This window comes from Macaca fascicularis, chromosome 18 (genome assembly GCF_037993035.2).
Source record: "Macaca fascicularis isolate 582-1 chromosome 18, T2T-MFA8v1.1".
Classification (NCBI taxonomy): domain Eukaryota; kingdom Metazoa; phylum Chordata; class Mammalia; order Primates; family Cercopithecidae; genus Macaca; species Macaca fascicularis.
Genome location: NC_088392.1, coordinates 23,269,002 through 23,288,110, shown reverse-complemented (window position 1 = coordinate 23,288,110; position 19,109 = coordinate 23,269,002). Strand labels below are relative to the sequence as shown.

Genomic DNA, 19,109 nt, shown 5'->3' with positions numbered 1-19,109 from the left:
GTGCTGGGATTAGAGGCATGAGCCACCTCACCTGGCCTGTTAACTTCTTAATTGTAAAGGCTTAACTGGCAAAGACACTGCATTCCCTTTAAGGCCCCGAGGCTATACACAAATTGGATTACGGTCAGTTGTCTAATGGAGCTTTGTATTGTCAGCACAACTTGTGTTTACACAACTCCTTCAGCCTCCCTAGCACATCATCTTCAGGGCTTTGCTCAGTCTTGACATCTTTCCCCACATTCCCTTGCTAAAGTGACTTTTGCCTTCCCTGAACTGTCAGAGCATTTTGTTTTTATCGTTTTTTATTCTGATATGGATTTTATTAGAATGATGTGTGTAGGTGTCTCATCTTCTGTCTTGACCTGTAAGTTTCTCAAGGATACTGTCCTGCCTCCAACATGCAGAAAGTGCTCCATAAGTGTTTGTTAATTTAATGTAGTCAACTGTAACGAAAGCACCAACTCAGCGATCAGTAATGAGTTGTTTTTTGAGCAAGAGCCTCCAGGCAGAACTGCAAATTCAAGTGCTAAAAATAGTAACTAAGGCCTAATTCCAAGACTTTTTAATGTGTCAACACTGAGGAAAATAACCTGACTTACAGCCGTACTTCCACCCTGTATAATTCAAATATAGACTATACCAAGCTATAAATATGTTTAGGTGGCTTTTTTTCCCTTGCAAATAAAAAAATTATGTTCCAAAGTTACCTTTCAAGTGTCAAAAGACAAAATCAACAATTTAAAGATCTTAATTGGCTTTGTTTACAATTCTAGGATTAGGAAACACTTCATTCAGTAAAACAGAATAAGTGTCCCAATGAGCCTAGCAGAAGAGGTTGTTGTTGTTGTTAAGACAGGAGTCTCACTAAGTTGGCCAGGCTGGCCTCGAAGTCCTGGCCTCAAGTGATCCTCCTGCCTTGGCCTCCCAAAGTACTGAGATTACAGGTGTGAGCCACCGTGCCTGGCCAGCCCATATGTTTAGCCTGTACCATAGCTACTACACTGGTAAAGACGAGCTCTGGGTTGCCTTGAATTGGAAGTCTAGGGTGCATGTCTGGAAGGGCCATGGCTTGAGCAGCCCTTGCAGTGGGGTCACAATTCTAACAGAATTGCCTCCAATATTTCAGTATTCAGAATTGCCTTCTAATAGCCCTGCCAAGAAGGTGCAGGCCTATCCATTTGTCATTTCAGACTTACATAAATAGACTTACTTCTATTTTAAAATTTCAGAAATATTGAAATGTAAAACATCTACAATTTCGTTTATTGAAAGATAAGCCAAATTTTTTTTTTAATCCTGGAGTTAAGAATTGTATACCAAATTCTTGTGACATTAGGGGAACTGGGGCATAAACATATATTAAAAATGTGTTTTAAATCTCCAGGTCATTTTTGGCCATAAATGAATGGCAGATAAACATATAGTGATTAGATGTCTGCCTCCAAATAAATTAATTTTATTATTATAGTAGGTTCATTATGTCCACTGGGTATATCGTTTGTATATGTGAAAATCTTTAAAACAATATTATAGTTTAAAACTTTTAAAAGTGTTGATATGTTAAAAATGTTAATGAATATTTCCTATGGAATTTAGTACCCAAAGTAGTCATCTTTTTATCTATTTTTATCACTATCCTTATTAGATATATTATAACAGGGGTACATACTCATTAAAAAGATAATTTAAGGCCAGGTGTGGTGGCTCATGCCTGTAATCCCAACACTTTGGGAGATCGAGGAGGGCAGATAACTTGAGGTCAGGAGTTTGAGACCAGCCTGGCCAACGTGGTGAAACCCCGTCTCTACTAAAAGTACAAAAATTAGCTGAGTGTGGTGGTGCACGCCTGTAATTCCATCTACTCGGGAGGCTGAGGCAGGAAAATTGCTTGAACCTGGAAGGTGGAGTTTGCAGTGAACCAAGATCGCGCTGCTGCACTCCAGCCTGAGCGACAGAGCGAGACTCTGTCTCGAAAAAAAAAAAAAGTTAATGTACTAATAGCCTTCTACATTGTAATAATTATCTCTGAATATGTTTCTAGGCAGAATTGTGCATTACATCCTTGAAACTCAGTTACTAATTAAAGAAGACACAGTACCTGCCATCCTTAATGACTTCACACGTCCTATTGTTGATTTCCTTATCCATTTTATGGCGAGCCTTGAGAAGGAAGATGGGGAAATGCTGTTTTAAACATCTCAATACAGAAGGAAGGCATGAGAACTTAAAGTCAATTCAAAGCAACGAGTAGAAGGTTGTATGAGAAATCCTCACCACATCGTCCACCAGGTCTTTGATTGCGGTGACGCCCAGCACCAGAAGCAGGGGCACTAGTGTGGTGTACCAAGCCAGGGTAGAGATTTGAGGAATTGCCTAAAAGAATAAAAGGGCTTATGTGTGTGTCCATGAAGGCATATCAAGCTTACAGGTAACTTATTGCTAATTCTAAGCTTGCTAATTCCAAGTCTCATCTCTGTCATCACATAAGTCTACATCCTGCAGAGTGTGTAGGAAAGGCTCTTTAAGCATCTGGACAACCTCCTTCTAGTGGTTCTCTCTAGCTTCTGGACACCTGGAACAGAGCCTAGAGGGCAGTGGCTCCTGAAATCATCTCATTGCGACCTTAACTGGACACCAAGGAAGTTTTGTATCATGATACCTAAAAGAGAGTTGCTCTAAATTTTTTGTGAAAATCATATTTAACTGGGGGTGAGGGGGTAGGAGTGGCAAAGGAAAAGTCTCGTCTTAACTTTTTTTTTTGAGATGGAGTCTCCCTCTGTCACCCAGGCTGGAGTGTAGTGGCACAATTTTGGCTCACTGAAACCTCCACCTCCCGGGTTCAAGTGATTCTCCTGCCTCAGCCTCCTGAGCAGCTGGGATTACAGGTGTGTGCCACCACACCTGGCTAATTTTTTTGTATTTTTAGTAGAGATGGGTTTTCACCATGTTGGCCAGGTTGGTCTCGAACTCCTGACCTCAGGCAATCTTCCTGCCTCAGTCTCCCAAAGTGCTGGCATTACAGGTGTGAGCCACCGTGCCTGGCCAAAGCCATCTTAACTTGTAAGGAATGCATGCATAGCAGGTTCTCCACTGCAGGTTTCTCAGCCAGTGGTTTCTGAGGATCCCATGTTAGAGGCAAAGATGGCAGGAGGTACTAGCTGCCTCTGAAAGTGAGGGATTAGGGAGAGTATCTCTGAGGGCATTAGAAGAAAGTGCTTCCTTCATGATCACCACTATTGGCCTATCCAAGAAAGTGAGATGGCCTTGCAAGAAGCCCTACCTCCATCAAGATAGCCTCTAAGTTTGGATAAAGATTGGGACACAAGTTTAATAAAGTTATTTCCTAACCGTCCTCCTGATCAGTGGGCTATATAAGGTAGTGGTTAAAATGACAGGCTTTGAAGTCAACTCCTAGATCCAAGGCTTAGTCAGCGCTACCATTTATGGCTTATGGGACTTTGAGCAAGTTACTTTAGCTTACTAGGCCTCAGCTCTTCTCTGCAAAATGGAGGTCACGCCAGGCCTGACCTTCTAGACTAGAAGAATTAAGTGTAGTGACAACACAAGTTAAGAAGCTACCTACGGCTATTACTGTTACCCTAATTTGGATTGCTGACCTTAAGAGAAGATAACTGGGCCAGATGTGGTGGTTCACGCCTGTAATTCCAACATTTTGGGAGGCCGAGGTGGGCAGATCACCTGAGCTTGGAAGTTTGAGACCAGCCTGACCAACATAGAGAAACCCCGTCTCTACTAAAAATACAAAATTAGCCAGGTGTGGTGGCACATGCCGGTAATCCCAGCTACTCAGGAAGCTGAGACAGAAGAATAGCTTGAACCTGGGAGGCGGTGGTTGTGGTGAGCTGAGATCACACCATTGCACTCCAGGCTTGACAACAAAAGCGAAAGTCCATTTCAAAAAAAAAAGAGAAGATAACTGGGGTACAGTTGGAAGACAGAAAGATCCTTCTTCCCATATCATGGTGAATATGTGAAACTCCTCTCCCCTGCTAGAAGGAAGTAAGGAAAAATGGCCTACTTCCTATAGAGCTGCACCTTAGAGTTTGCAGTGCTAACCTCTACACACAGCTGTCTAAGCATCTCCTTTGATAACAGGGCCATCCTTTACTATCTGACTTGCAGGTCTTTCAGTTTCCTAAATCATTGCGTATCCATTTCTCCTTAGTATCGCCTCTTCTTTTTCCCTCCTCTCCACGCATCCTCCATCCCCACCTAGACACACATTCTACCCCATTTTCATAAAACCTTAGAGGGTCAATCCCAGCAGGTGTAAGTTTTCCAAATCCAACGCTTGCTGTAAAGAATCTGGTAAAGTACCAGGCACAGTGGCTCATGCCTGTAATCCCAGCACTTGGGGAGGCTGAGGCGGGTGGATTAACTGAAGTCAGGAGTCTGAGACTAGCCTGGTTAACATAGTGAAACCCTGTCTCTACTAAAAATACAAAAATTAGCTGGACATGGCGGCGGGCAACTGTGATCCCAGCTACTCGGGGGGCTGAGGCAGGAGAATCGCTTGAACCCAGGAGAAGGAGGAGGAGGTTGCAGTGAGCCAAGATGGTGCCACCGCACTCCAGCCTCGGCAACAAGAGTGAAAAAAAAAAAAAAAAAAAAAAAGAATCTGGTGAAACCAGGTGTATATTCTGGGCTTGAGCTTTGTAATCTGCACAGCAGATACTAAAGGTTGATTCTGGCACTAACTAGTGTGTGTGGAGTTCCCTCGATTACAGTTAAACTCATGCTCTCCGGATAACTGGATCCTTTGCCACAATTAGGAAAAAAAAAATTTAAGTAGGCCTTTTAAAATGTAAAAACAGTTCACAAAAATAACTTACTGAAATTTATGACCAAAATTTTAATAAAAAATCAACGATCTTTTTTGGGGGAAATTCAGCATGTAAATACAATAATAAAAGACAAGCACAAAAATAGGTTTAACGTTAAGGTGCAAATAATTTTACAAAGTAAGGATTTTATTTTATTTTATTTTTTGAGATGGAGTTTAGCTCTTGCTGTCCAAGCTGGAGTGCGATGGTGGGATCTCAGCTCACTGCAACCTCTGCCTCCTGGGTTCAAGCGCTTCTCTTGCCTCAGCCTCCTGAGTAGCTGGGATTACAGGCGCGCACCATCATGCCTGGCTAATTTTTTGTATTTTTAGTAGAAACAGGGTTTCACCATGTTAGCCAGGCTGGTCTCGAGCTACTGACTTCAGGTGATCCACCCTCTTCAGCCTCCCAAAGTGTTGAGATTGCAGGAGTGAGCCACCACGCCCAGCCTTTTGTTTTTTCTTTTTTTTTTGAGACAGAGTCTTGCTCTGTGGCCCAGGCTGGAATGCAATGGCATGATCTCGGCTCACTGCAACCACCGCCTCCCAGTTTCAAGTGATTCTCCCACCTCAGCCTTCCAAGTAGCTGGGATTACAGGCATCTGCCATCATGTCCTGCTAATTTTTGTATTTTTGTAGACATGGGGTTTCACCATGTTGGCCAGGCTGGCCTCAAACTCCTCACCTGAGGTGATCTGCTCGCCTCGGCCTCCCAAAGTGCGGGGATTACAGGCGTAGGCCACTGCGCCTGGCTGGATTTTAGTTTTATTCACTTCAGGGATAGCAGTTTTAACACCAATATCAGTATAACATGAAATTTTTAATAATACAGAATTAGAATAATATTTCCATTTGCTCCCTTTCCCTGTTCATATGGCACTGATTGAGCTGGTTCTGTGTATGAGGCACTGTTCCTTTATATACAGAACCCTGATGCTAATATAAAACACTTTCAAGATTATTCGCATTATATGTGTCTACAGCTTAAATGTTATTGAGTCACTATAATTCAAACAGATTTAAGATAGCAAAAGGCATTACCTGTAAGATAAGAAGAACCAGGAAATATATATTGGCTGATCTCTTAAATTGCTCAAACAGATTCATTGGTATAAAGGTAAGTGCGTTGTACTTGTATGTTTTAATTGCATTATTCTGTTGGAAAAAATAAGAGTCATTCTAAATGATGCTGTATTTATCACAATGTATACACATCTGCAAAAATCACTAAGTCCCACAGCTTACAGTGACAAAGGAACATAATCTATCAGAAAGATATTGAGGATTTTGGCTGGGTGCGGTGGCTCATGCCTATAATCCCAGCACTTTGGGAGACCGAGGTGGGTGGATCACTTGAGCCTAGGAGTTTGATACCAACCTGGCCAACATGGTGAAACCCCATCTGTACTAAAAATACAAAAATTAGCCAGGCGTGGTGGTGCACACCTGTAGTCCCAGATACTTGGGAGGCTGAGGCAGGAGAATCACTTGAACCCGAGAGGCAGAGGTTGCAGATCGTCCCACTGCACTCCAGCCTGTGCGACAGAGTGAAACTCTGCCTTATAAAAAAAGAAAAGAAAAAAAGAAAAGAAAAGAAAAGAAAGATGCTGAGATTTCGTTTAAGCTTTTAATTCTAGCCAAGCAGCCAAGCCTCAAAATGACTACTTGGAGTCTTATGACAGAGGCAGTAAGAAGAAACATACATCAGACTGTGACCAAATAAATCACGCTGTCAGATTCCTTGACCCATTGGAGACTGTTAGAAAACAGGGTAAAGGTAGACAACGACATGGCAAAAGCCAGGAAAAGTGACGCTTTTATTTAAGTGAGGAGACAGAAGACCTACTACGTAAGAAAGAGCAAAAGGTACTGTAGTGGGTTGCATTGTGTCCTGCAAAAGATACGTTCAGGTCTTAACGCTAATACCTACGAGTGGGATCTTATTTGGAAATAAGATCTTCGCAGAGATAATCAAGATGAAGTCAGACGTGATTAGGACAGGCTCTAATTTTTTTTTTTTTTTTTTTTTGAGACGGAGTCTCGCTGTGTCTCCCAGGCTGGAGTGCAGTGGCGTGATCTCGGCTCACTGCAAGCTCCGCCTCCCCGGTTCACGCCATTCTCCCGCCTCAGCCTCCCAAGTAGCTGAGACTACAGGCGCCCGCCACCACGCCCAGCTAGTTTTTTGTATTTTTAGTAGAGACGGGGTTTCACCATGTTAGCCAGGATAGTCTCGATCTCCTGACCTCGTGATCCACCCGCCTCGGCCTCCCAAAGTGCTGGGATTACAGGCTTGAGCCACCACGCCCGGCCGACAGGCTCTAATTTAATGAGGTGCTTATTCGGACTGGGGTCCCCATAAGAGGAAAGCTGCCACACAGACACACACAGGAAGAGTGCCCCTTGAAGATGGAAGCAGAGATTGCATTGACTTCATCTGAAAGCCAAGGAACTCCAAGGATTGCCAGTGGCCACCAGAAGCCAGGGGAGAGGCAGGGAACAGATTCTCCTGCAGAGGCTCCAGAAGGAGCCAACCCTACCAACACCGAGATTTCAGACTTCTGATCCCTGCATCGGGAGAGAGTGAACTTCTGTTGTTTTAAGCCATCCAGTTGTGGTACTCTGTTATGGAAGCCCTTGGAACTAAAACACACATCTTACAACATTTAAGCCCACAGTTAATATTTATTATTATTATTATTGAGACAGGGTCTCACTCCTGTCACCTAGGCAGGAATGCAATGGCACAATCTCAGTTCACTGAAATCTCTGCTTCCTGGGCTCAAGCGATTCTCCTGCCTCAGCCTCCCGAGTAGCTGAGACCATGGGCACATGCCACCGCGCCAGGCTAATTTTTGCAATTCACGTTTAATCTTTAAGCATTCTTTATCACATTCCAAAGGTAATAAGTATTTCTGAGTCGAAAATATGTTTAAAATCTCTAAATCCATTCCAGGCAGAGAAGGGGAAGATAAGTTCTTAAGAGATTCCTTTGAAACCCATTACTTTTGAACAGGAGGCTTCTGTGCTGTCATTGTATATTCTTTCATAAAACATTTTTAGAGAGCTTAAAATTTAAAAAAGAGAGACAATTTCAATCTACATAATTCTGTTTTGTTTCAAGTCACCCTCTACGCACCCCAAAGATAAACATCAATAAAAATGACATTCTATAGAAATAATAATGATTATCAATAGGCCCAGGCAGGTGGTTACATAGAAGGCAGGTGTAGCAAGAAGGTAGTAAGCATGCCAGCTACTGGAAGAAACTGCATTTTAATAAAAACAATTCAGAAAGTTAACAACTCACCGCATATTTACTCTTCTTAATACAAAAGAACTTTGTGTTCATAAAGTGAGGTTGTCCATGGTACTTGCGATCATTTGCTTTGACTTGCCATGTACATTCTTTATAAAAAAGGGAGAGAAGTTCATAAGTACCAAATTAACATGTTGTTATGAGTTGAATTGTGTCTTCCCCAGATTCAAATGTTGAAGTCCTAAATCTCCATCCCTCAGAATGTGACCTTATTTGAGGAAACTGCTCACTGCAGATGTAATCAAATGAAAGTGAAGTCATTAGAGAGGACCCTAATTCAACATGACTGATACCTTTACAAAAAGGGAAATTTGGACACAGAGATAGACGGAAGACAATGTGAAGTCACAGGGAGAAAATGGCCATCTGCAAGACAAGGAGAGAGGGCTAGAACAGACCTCTCCCTTGTAGCTCTCAGAAGAAATCAATCCTGCTGATACCTTGATGCCTAGAGGAAGGAATAAGCATGCCGCTGCTATGAAAGCTGAGGCAAGCATACTATAAATCAGGAAGAAAATGAGGAAGCAGGCCGGGCACAGTGGCTCACGCCTGTAATCCCAGCACTTTGGGAGGCCAAGGCGGGTGGATCACGAGGTCAGGAGTTCAAGACCAGCCTGGCCAAGATGATGAAACCCTGTCTCTACTAAAAATACAAAAATTAGCCGGGTGCAGTGGTGGGCACCTGTAATCCCATCTCCTCAGGAGGCTGAGACAGGAGAATTGTTTGAACCTGAGAGGTGGAGGTTGCAGTGAGCTCAGATTGCACCACTGCACTCTAGCCTGGGCAACAGAGCAAGACTCCATTTCAAAAAAAAAAAGAAAAGAAAGAAAACGAGGAAGCACCTCTTTGGCATCAAGTTCTTCATGAACATGCATGCTGGATGAAGCTCCCTTGAGTGACGCACATAATGGAGTGAACTAGGTTTTGACGAATCCCCACCAAATTGGCAGAGAGGAGAAATGAATGATGGATGTGGCACAACTATTTGTGGAGATAGGAATATATTCAAAGACACTTGAAAGTAAAAAATTACAAAAATATCAGTCTTAACAACTATAATAATAAAAATATATACGTTTGAAAATATTATATTTCACTTTTAAAATAATGTATTATCCTTTTTTTTTTTTTTTCCTTTGAGACAGTCTCACTCTGTCACCCAGACTGGAGTGCAGTGTGTGATCTCGGCTCACCGCAACCTCTGCCTCCCGGGTTCAAGCGATTCTTCTGCCTCAGCCTCCTGAGTAGCTGGGATTACAGGTGCCTGCCACCACACCTGGCTAATTTTTGTATTTTTAGTGGAGACGGGGTTTCACCATATTGGCCAGTCTGGTCTCGAACTTCTAACCTGGTGATCCGCCCGCCTTGGCCTCCCAAAGTGCTGGGATTACAGGCATGAGCCAGGGATTACAGGCGTGAGCCACTGTGCCCAGCAAAATGATGTATTTTCTAGACTCTTACTCCAAAGGAAATACAGACTATATGGCAAGAGTAACAAGTGTAGGCCAAGCACGGTGGCTCACGCCTGTAATCCTAGCACTTTGGGAGGCCGAGGAGGGTGGATCACTTGGGGTCAGGCATTCAAAACCAGCCTGGCCAACACAGTGAAACCCCACCTCTACTAAAAACACAAAAAATTAGTGGGGTGTGGTGGTGTATGCCTATAATCCCAGCTACTTGGAAGGCTGAGGCAGGAGAATCTCTTGAACCTGGGAGGCAGAGGTTGCAGTGAGCCGAGATAGTGCCGCTGCACTCCAGCCTGGGTGACAGAGCGAGACTCTGTCTCAAAAAAAAAAAAAAAAAAAAAAGAAAGTAACAAGTGTAGACTATTGAGGAATGCAAATAGTTAACCTGATTGCTTTTTTAAAGCCACAATATCACTATTGAACATTTTTCTCGCATCATTTTGGCTGCCTTTCATCGGGTAATCATAACAGTTGTGTTATTACAAATGAAAATGTTCCTGGTATCTTTGTAGCTCAAGTGCAATCTTATCAAAAGGGAAAATAAAAATGGAAATATAAAGCCACTCATAAGCACTGTAATCATGTATGCAATCAGAACAGCGCCTTCCACTCAAAAAGGAGATCTCAAAGTAGGTAGACAAGATCTTATATAAGGTACTCTTGAATCCATTCTATTTGGTGGTAATTTGCAAATGCATGCACTTTTCACGGTTTACTTTAGCTCACAGATGACTTGTGACACATCCCAGCCACCAGGGTTCTAGAACACTGTGAAGAAACTGCCCTGTCAAGGAGCTGGACAGAAACAGCTTTCCCACCCTGCTTCTGGTCCATCCCCCTTGTGGCTCTGTAAATTGGCTTCATAATTAAGCCATCAGCTGGTGGTGGCTCTGACTGGTCCCAGCACTATACCCTCATCCCTGGCCAATTTTGGTTGGGATGATTCAGACAGAGAGGCTGGCATCTGACCTCGAGTAGGAGCAGTGAGGGGTTACCAGAAATGACCTTGATCTCTTAATTTTACGCTTCTGCCAATACCGTGGGGAGCCTGGAGAAAGTAACCAGTATGTCTTCGTCTGCAATCGAACCACAAACACGCTTTTACTCAATTTTAGAAATCTGACTGCAGTCAAGCAATCAATAACCCTATTTCCAGTTAAAGATCCCTGTTTGGCCTAATTCAGACAAATCAGGGGACAAAGAAATTGATGTCTACTCGGTTCATCTATGAGTTTAGGCTAATTGCTTGAGCTGTATTTCAATGAGATACCATGAAAGTATGAAAACAGAGTTCTGTGGACAAACACACTTGCAGAAGACAGCACCTTGCAACCCTCTCTTGGAAGTTCAATGGATTTGCTGGTACATTAAAGGCTGTGAGAAAGCCCTGTAGCAAATAAACTGATTGTATTTTATAAGTTAAATGTTTCAAAATGCTTTAATATTTAAAATAGCTTTTCTAAAATTAATATAATCCCAGGCACTTTTAAAAAAATCACAGAACACCTGTTAACATGAGTCAAGAAGTGCTGCACTGACGCACATGCCTTTTGGAAGGGCAACAAAACAGCACGCAGAGGAATTGACCTTTTTGAGCAAACATTTATTTTAAGTGTCTGCTTGGAACAGATAACTTTACTGGACACTTGGACTACAAAGATAATTTACAGAAAAAATAGGCATCTTGCCCCATTTTCTTTTTTGTCCTTTCTTTTTCTTTGTTCTTTTCTTTTTTTTTTTTGAGAAGGAGTCTTGCTCTGTCGTCCAGGGTGGAGTGCAGTGGCGCGATCTCAGCTCACTGCAGCCTCTGTCTCCCAGGTTCAAGCAATTCTCCTATCTCAGCCTTCCCAGTAGCTGGGACAACAGGCGCACACCACCATGCCTGGCTAATTTTTGTATTTTTAGTAGAGCTGGGGTTTCACCATATTGATCAGGCTGGTCTCAAACTCCTGACCTCAGGTGGTCCACCTGCCTCGGCCTTCCAAAGTGCTGAGATTACAGGCTTGAGCCACCATGCCTGGCCACTTTTTCTTTTTCTGTTCTTTTCTTCTTCTCCTTTTTTTTTTTTGTTTAAGAGATGGAGTCTCACTATGTTGCCCAGTGCCTATGCTGGTCTCAAATTCCTGGGCTCAAGTGATCCTCCTGCCTCAGCCTTCAGAGCAGCTGGGATTACAGGCATGCACCACACTGTGCCTGGCTCATCTCATTTTCTAGAATGGATATATTGACAAAGAAAAGAGAAGAAATAAGAAATGTACCAGCAAAAAATGCACCTTCACCATATGGCCCTTTAGCTAAAAGCTACAAAGCTAACAAGGGTGTGTCATCAAAACCATCCATGTACATGTAGAGATGATTTTAACAGCTGCCACGTGACATGTGGCTCAAAGTCAGCCCGAGTCTACTAAATGGATGTGTTGTCAATATATTTAAATGTGGCTACGTGCTCTCCACAGTGTTCCCATGATCACCACGTCCTTTGATCACTTCCATCTGGAAGAGCAGATGAGTGCAGCCCTCCCCTCATCCTCTCTGTGCTGGCACCAAATGCTTGCTTACAGACCTACCAACAACCAAGAAGCTGTGCTGGTTGGTACACACTGCAGCAAACAAGGAAAACAAGAAGATAAAAAGTCTAACATCAAAGGAAGAAGAAAAAAAACAATAGAAATAATTGAAGAGAGAATGGGTAAAGGACATGAAAAGACAGTTCATACAAAGGGAAATTCAAATGCTGCTCTCGCTGAGGCTGGAGTGCAATGATGCAACCTCAGCTCACTGCAACCTCTGACTCCCGGGTTGAAGAGATTCTCCTGCCTCAGTCTCCCGAGTAGCTGGGATTACAGGTGCCCGCCATCACGCCTGGCTAATTTCTGCATTTTTAGTAGCGACCGGGTTTCATCATGTTGGCCAGACTGCTCTTGAACTCCTAACCTCAGGTGATCTGCCCACCTCGGCCTCCCAAAGTGCTGGGATAAAGGACATGAGCCACTGCACCTGGCCTCAAATGACTCTTAAACCTGTGAGAAGATATTCAAGTTCCTAAAAGAGAAATGCAATTCTTCACAGAGATAGTAGTTTTTACCCTGTAATAGCAAAATATTGGCACATGGTAATGATTGGGATGACATTCTAGGTTGAAAAGAGAGCAGAGACACAGACGCTCCGAGGTAACCTTTATGGAGAGCAATTTGGCCAGATCTGAAAATTTAACACGCACATATGCACTGAGCGAACAATCGCATTTCTAGGAAATATCCCCCACGTACCTACTGCAGGGCTTTTCAATGCAGCCCTATTTATGAGAAAGACTAGAAACAACATAAATGCTTACTAGGAGTAGCCAGTTAAACATGATTACAATAAAAGCCTATGCGGTGCGCAAAAAAACGATGAGGTGACCCCATAAATATGATAGGAATGACCTCCAAATTACACTGTTAAGAGGCAAAAGCATAAGGGTATCTGCCATCTTGTGCTTTCAGCTATGTGATGCACAGAATTCATACACAATATGAATGCATATGTGTACACACATACGCACAAGTATGTTTCTGCATATGTGTATGGGCACATAAGGAAACAAGTTTGTAAGCATTCTTTGTGCATGCAAGCATGTGTATCTCTCTGGAAGGATATATTTTGAGAAACTGGTAGCCGTAGTTTCTTTTTGTTATTTTTTTAAAAGACAAAGTCTCATTGTGGCACCTGGGCTGGAGTGCAGTGGCAAGTGGCATGCTCACAGCTCACTGCAGCCTCTGAACTCCTGGGCTCAAGCGATCCTCCCACCTCAACTTCTGGAGTAGCTGAGACAAAAGTGCACCTAATTTTTAAAAATTTTTGTAAATATGAGGTCTTGCTTTGCAGACCAGGCTGAACTTGAACTGCTGCCCTCAAGCTATCCTCCTGACTTGTCCTCCCAGAGTGCCAGGATTACAGGTGTGAGCCACCGTGCCCAGTCCAGCAGTATTTTTTTGGAAAGGAAACTGCATGACTGAAGGACAGAAGAGGCAGGAAGGAAAACTTCATTTTCATTCTGGACCCTTTTCTTTCTTTTTTTTTTTTTTTTTTTTGAGATGGAGTCTCGCTCTGTCACCCAGGCTGGGGTGCAGTGGCTGGATCTCAGCTCACTGCAAGCTCCGCCTCCCGGGTTCACGCCATTCTCCTGCCTCAGCCTCCCGAGTAGCTGGGACTACAGGCGCCCGCCACCTCGCCCGGCTAGTTTTTTTGTATTTTTTAGTAGAGACGGGGTTTCACCATATTAGCCAGGATAGTCTCGATCTCCTGACCTTGTGATCCGCCCGTCTCGGCCTCCCAAAGTGCTGGGATTACAGGCTTGAGCCACCGTGCCCGGCCCATTCTGGACCCTTTTCTAATTGGATTCATTTACATGTATTACTGTTTTAAAGCAATGTTTGTGATTCCACTCCTTCCCTCTATTGGCTTATATATATAGCGAATATGGAGAGGAGCAAGATGGCCAAATAGAAGCTTGCACGAATTGTAACTCCCATAGGAAGTTCAAATTTAACAACTCTCTACAAATAAAAAAGCACCTTTAAAAGAACCAAAACATCAGGCACTCACAGCACCTGGTTTTAACTTTATATTGTTGAAAAAGGACTGAAGAGGGTAGGAAAGATAGTCTTGAATTGCCAATGCCATCCCTCCCCCAACCCCAGCACCAGGCTTTGCATTAAACTCCGTGCTGCCCTATTACAGACAGTAGAAAGCAAAACCAGGCTGAACTCAGCTGTTGCCAGACCATAGAGGGAGCATTTAGACCAGCCCTAGCCAGAGGGAAATCTCCCGTACCTTGGTCAGAACTTGAATTCTCGCAAGCCTCGTCACCGAGGGCCAAAGTTCTCTGGGGCTCTAAATAAACTCGAAAGGCAGTGTAGGCCAACATGAACGACAACTCTTAGGCAAGTCCTAGCGCTGAGCTGGACTTGGAGCAGTTGACTTAGCAGGCACATGACCTACTGAGACACCAGCCAGAGCAGCCGGCGGAACGCTTAGGCGGCCGCTCCCTGCCAACCTCACTGCTCCAAAAGAGACTCCTTCCTTCTGCTTGAGTTGATGAGAGGGAAGAGTAAAGAGAACCTTGTCTTACATGTTGGATACCAGCTCAGTCACAGTAGGATAGGGCACCAGGCAGAGTCATGAGGCTATTTCAGGCCCTAGCTCCCAGACAACATTTCTAGACACATCCTGGGTCAGAAGGGAGCCTGCTGCCTTGCAGGGCAAGGACCCGGCTCTGGCAGTCCATCACCTGCTGATGAAAGAGCCTCTGAGCCCTGAATAATCAGTAGCAATACCCAGTTAATATCCGAGGCTGCGGGCCTTAATTGAGGCTGAGACGTCCTGGCTTTAGGTGTGACCCAGTACATTCCCAGCTGTGGTGGCCATGGTGAGAGATTCCTTCTGCTCGAGAAAAGCAGAGGGAAAAGTAAAGGGTACTTTGTCTTGCACTTACTTTATTTATTTATTTATTTTCAGAGATGGAGTCCCGCTATGTTGCCCAGGCTGGAGTGCAATGGTGTGATCTCAGCTCACTGCAACCTCTACCTCCCGGGCTCAAACAATTCTCATGCCTCAGCCTCCTGAGTAGCTGGGATTACAGGTGTGCACTACCATGCCCAGCTAATTTTTAAAAAATTTAATTTAATTTAATTTAATTTTTGAGACAGAATCTTGCTCTTTTACCCAGGCTGGAGTGCAGTGGTGCAATCTCAGCTCACTGCAACCTCTGCCTCCCAGGTTCAAGCAATTCTCCTGCCTCAGCCTCCTGAGTAGCTGGGATTACAGGTGCATGCCACCATCCCTGGCTAATTTTTGTTTTTTTTGAGACGGAGTTACACTCTTGTTGCCTAGGCTGGAGTACAGTGGTGCGATCTTGGCTTACTGCAACCTCTGCCTCCCGGGTTCAAGTGATTCTCCTGCCTCAGCCTCCCGAGTAGCTGGGATTACAGGCATGCGCTACCATGCTTGGCTAATTTTGTATTTTTAGTAGAGACAGGGTTTCACCATGTTGGTTAGGCCGGTCTCAAACTCCTGACCTCAAGTGATCCACCCATCTCGGCCTCCCAAAGTCCCGGGATTACATGCACCACCGTGCCCAGCTGTGTCCGGCTAGTTTTTGTATTTTTTGTAGAGATGGGGTTTCACCATGTTGATCAGGCTAGTCTCAAACTCCTGACCTCGTGATCCAACCACCTTGGCCTCCCAAAGTGTTGGGATTACAGGTGTGAGCCACCACACCCAGCCTATTTTTTTTTTTAATTTTTTTTATTTTTAGTACAGACAGGGTTTCACCATATCGGCCAGGCTGGTCTTGAGCTCCTGGCCTCAAGTGGTCTGCCTGCCTTGGCCTCCCCAAATGCTGGGATTACAGGCATGAGTCACTGCGCCCAGCCTGTGTTGCACTTTAGGTACCACCTTGGTCACAGTGAGGTAAAGCAACAAACAGGCTCTTGGGGTCCCTGAGTCTAGGCCTTAGGTTCTTGGATGACACCTCTGGACTTGCTTTTTGCCAGAAGGGAGCTCACTGCCCTGAAGGGTGACTGAAAGCATTTACCACAAGCTGACTGAAGAGGCTGTAGGCCTTTATTGAACATCAGCAGTAACCTGGCAGCCCTCCTCATGGGCCTGTGTTGGTGGTGAAATGGGGAGAGGCCCCTGAGCCTATGGAAAGGAGAAGGAAGAGTGGGAAGGACTGGCTAATGGTTTGAGGCCAGCTCAGCCACAGTAGAATAGATAGGACACCAGGTAGATTTCTAAGATTTTGGACTCCAATCCATGGCTCCCAGATGGCATCTCTGGATCTGGCTACAGCCTGGGGGAACACACTGGCTTAAAGCTAGCCTGACTGGTTTCAAGACCTGCTTATTGCAGAGCCCCAGGGCATTGAGTGAACATAGGCAGTAGCCAGATCACGGTTAGAGTGGGCCATGGTGAGACCCAATGCGGTGCCGGCTTGAGGTCTGACTCAGTACATTTTCAGTGGTGATGGCCACAGTGGTGCTTGTATCACCACACCCCTAGCTCTGGGTGGCCCAGCACAGAGGGACAGAGAGAGGGAGAGGGGGAGAGGGAAGAGGGGAGAGAGGGGGAAGGGGGAGAGAGAGATAGTGAAAAAGAGAGAGAGAGATTGAGATTGATTCTGTTTGGGAGAAAGTAAGCAACAAGAACAAGAGTCTGGGCTTGATGATCCAGATAATTCTTCCAGATAGTCTGCAAGAAATGCAGTGTTACTGAGCTTGAGATGCCCCCTAAGGCAGATATGGGTTTGATCATAATATCCAAGTTCTTTTGAATACCCGGAAATCTTTCCCAAGAAGAATGTGTATAAACAAACCCAGACTGTGAAGGCTACAGTAAATATCTAACTCTTCAATGCCCAGACTGATGAACATCCACAAGCATCGAAAACATGACTTTACCAAACAAACTAAATAAGGCACTAGGGGTCAAGCCTGCAGAAACAAAACTTCATGACCCTCCAGACAGAAAATTCAAAATTGCCATTTTGAGGAAACTCAAAGAAATTCAAGATAGTACAGAGAAGACATTCAGAATTCTATCAGATAAACTCAACAAAGAGGAAACTCAAAGATATTCAAGACAACACCAAAAAAATTAGAATTCTATCAGATAAATGTAACAGAGATTGAAATAATTAAAAAGAGTCAAGCTGAAATTCTGGAGCTGAAAAATGCAACTGACATACTGAAGAATGCATCAGAGTCTTTTAATAGCAGGATTGATTAAGTGGAACAAAGAGTTAGTGAGATGGAAGACAAGCTATTGGAAAATATGGTCAGAGGAGACAAAAGAAAAAAAGAATGAAGTACACCTACAAGATCTAGAAAATAGACTTTAAAAAGCAAATCTAAGAGTTATTGGCCTTAAAGTGGAGGTGGAGAAAGAGAAAGGGGTAGAAAGTTTATTCAAGGGGGTAATAACAGAAAACTTCCCAAACCTAGAGGAAGATATCAATATCCAAAAACTAGAAGGTTGTAGAACACCAAGCAGATTAACCCAAAGAAGACTACCTCAGGCATTTAGTAATCAAATTTCTAAAAGTCAAGGATAAAAGGAAGGATCCTAAAAGCAGCAAAAGAAAAGAAACAAATAAAATACACTGGCACTCCAATACGTCTGGCAGCAGACTTTTCAGTGGAAACTTTATAGGCCAGGAGACAGTGGCATGACATATTTAAAGTGCTGAAGGAAAAAACTCTTACCCTAGAAAATATATTTCAAGCATAAAGGAGAAATGAAGACCTTTCCAGACAAATAAAAGCTGAGGGATTTCATCAACACTAGATCTGTCCTACAAGAAATGCTAAAGAGAGTACATTAATCAGAAAGAAAAAGGATGTTAGTGAGCAATAAGAAATCACCTGAAGGCACAAAACTCACTGGTAACAGTTAAGTATACAGAAAAACCCAGAATAGTGTAACACTGTGACTGTGATATGTAAAATACTCTTCAGTAGAAAGACTAAAAGATGAACTGATAAAAAATAGTAACTAGAACAACTTTTCAAGACATAGCACAATAAGATATAAAGAGAAATAATAAAAAGTTAAAAAGCAGAGGGAGGAAGTTAAAGTGTAGAGTTTTTATTAGTTTTCTTTTAGCTTAAAATAATGAGTTATTAGACAGTTTTTACAAACCTCATGGTAACCTCAACTCAAAAAACATACAATGGATACATACAAAATAAAAAGCAGGAAATTAAAGCATACCACAAGAGAAAACCACCTTCACTAAAAGGCAGAAAGGAAGGGAGGAAAGAAGGAAGAGAAGACCACAAAGCCACCAGAAAACATAGCAAAATGGCAAGAGTAAGTCCTTACTTATCAATATAACATTGAATGTAAATGGACTAAACTCTCAATCAAAAGACATAGAGTGGCTGAATAGAATTTTTTTTTTTTTAAAAGACCCAATTATCTGTTGCCTACAACAGATACTCCACCTAGACTGAAAATGAAGGGATGGAAGAAGATATTCCATGCCAATGGAAAGCAAAAAAGAACAGGATACCTATATTTACATCAGACAAAATATATAGACAAAACTGTAAGAAGAGTCAAAGAAAGTCACTATATATTGATAGAGAGGTCAATTCAGCAAGAGGATATAATAATTGTAAATATTTATCCACCTTACACTGGAGCACCCAGATATGTAAAGCAAATATTACTAGAGCTAAAGAGAGTTTTAGACCCCAGTAAAATAACAGCCAGAGACATCAACACTACACTTTCAGCATTGGACAGATCTTCCAGACAGAAAATCAACAAAGAAACATCAGACTTAATCTGCACTATAGACCAAATAGATATTTATAAAATATTTCATACAACAGCTGTAGAATACACATTCTTTTCCTCAGCACATGGATCATTCTCAAAGACAGAACATATATAAAGTCACATATATGACTTAACAAGTCATATATAAGACTTAAC

General features: G+C 43.1%; 1 protein-coding gene across 9 annotated transcripts in view; it reads right to left on the bottom strand.

The window, feature by feature from the left end:
• Nucleotides 1–19,109, bottom strand: part of ATP8B1 (ATPase phospholipid transporting 8B1) — a 158,756-nt gene that overhangs the window by 53,835 nt on the left and 85,812 nt on the right. For 8 of the 9 annotated variants that reach the window (XR_012427120.1, XR_012427119.1, XM_005586597.5 and 5 more), the window contains exons 3-6: nucleotides 8,151–8,248; nucleotides 5,885–5,998; nucleotides 2,275–2,373; nucleotides 2,099–2,160 (exon numbers count right to left, since the gene is read on the bottom strand). Coding sequence is in view for 4 of the 9 variants with exons in the window: in XM_005586597.5 (XP_005586654.3) it covers nucleotides 2,099–2,160; nucleotides 2,275–2,373; nucleotides 5,885–5,998; nucleotides 8,151–8,248 (373 nt within the window). In the remaining 5 variants the exon portion in view is untranslated. The remainder of the gene's footprint in view (nucleotides 1–2,098; nucleotides 2,161–2,274; nucleotides 2,374–5,884; nucleotides 5,999–8,150; nucleotides 8,249–19,109) is intronic. The other variant, XM_074022463.1, reaches the window with a different exon arrangement.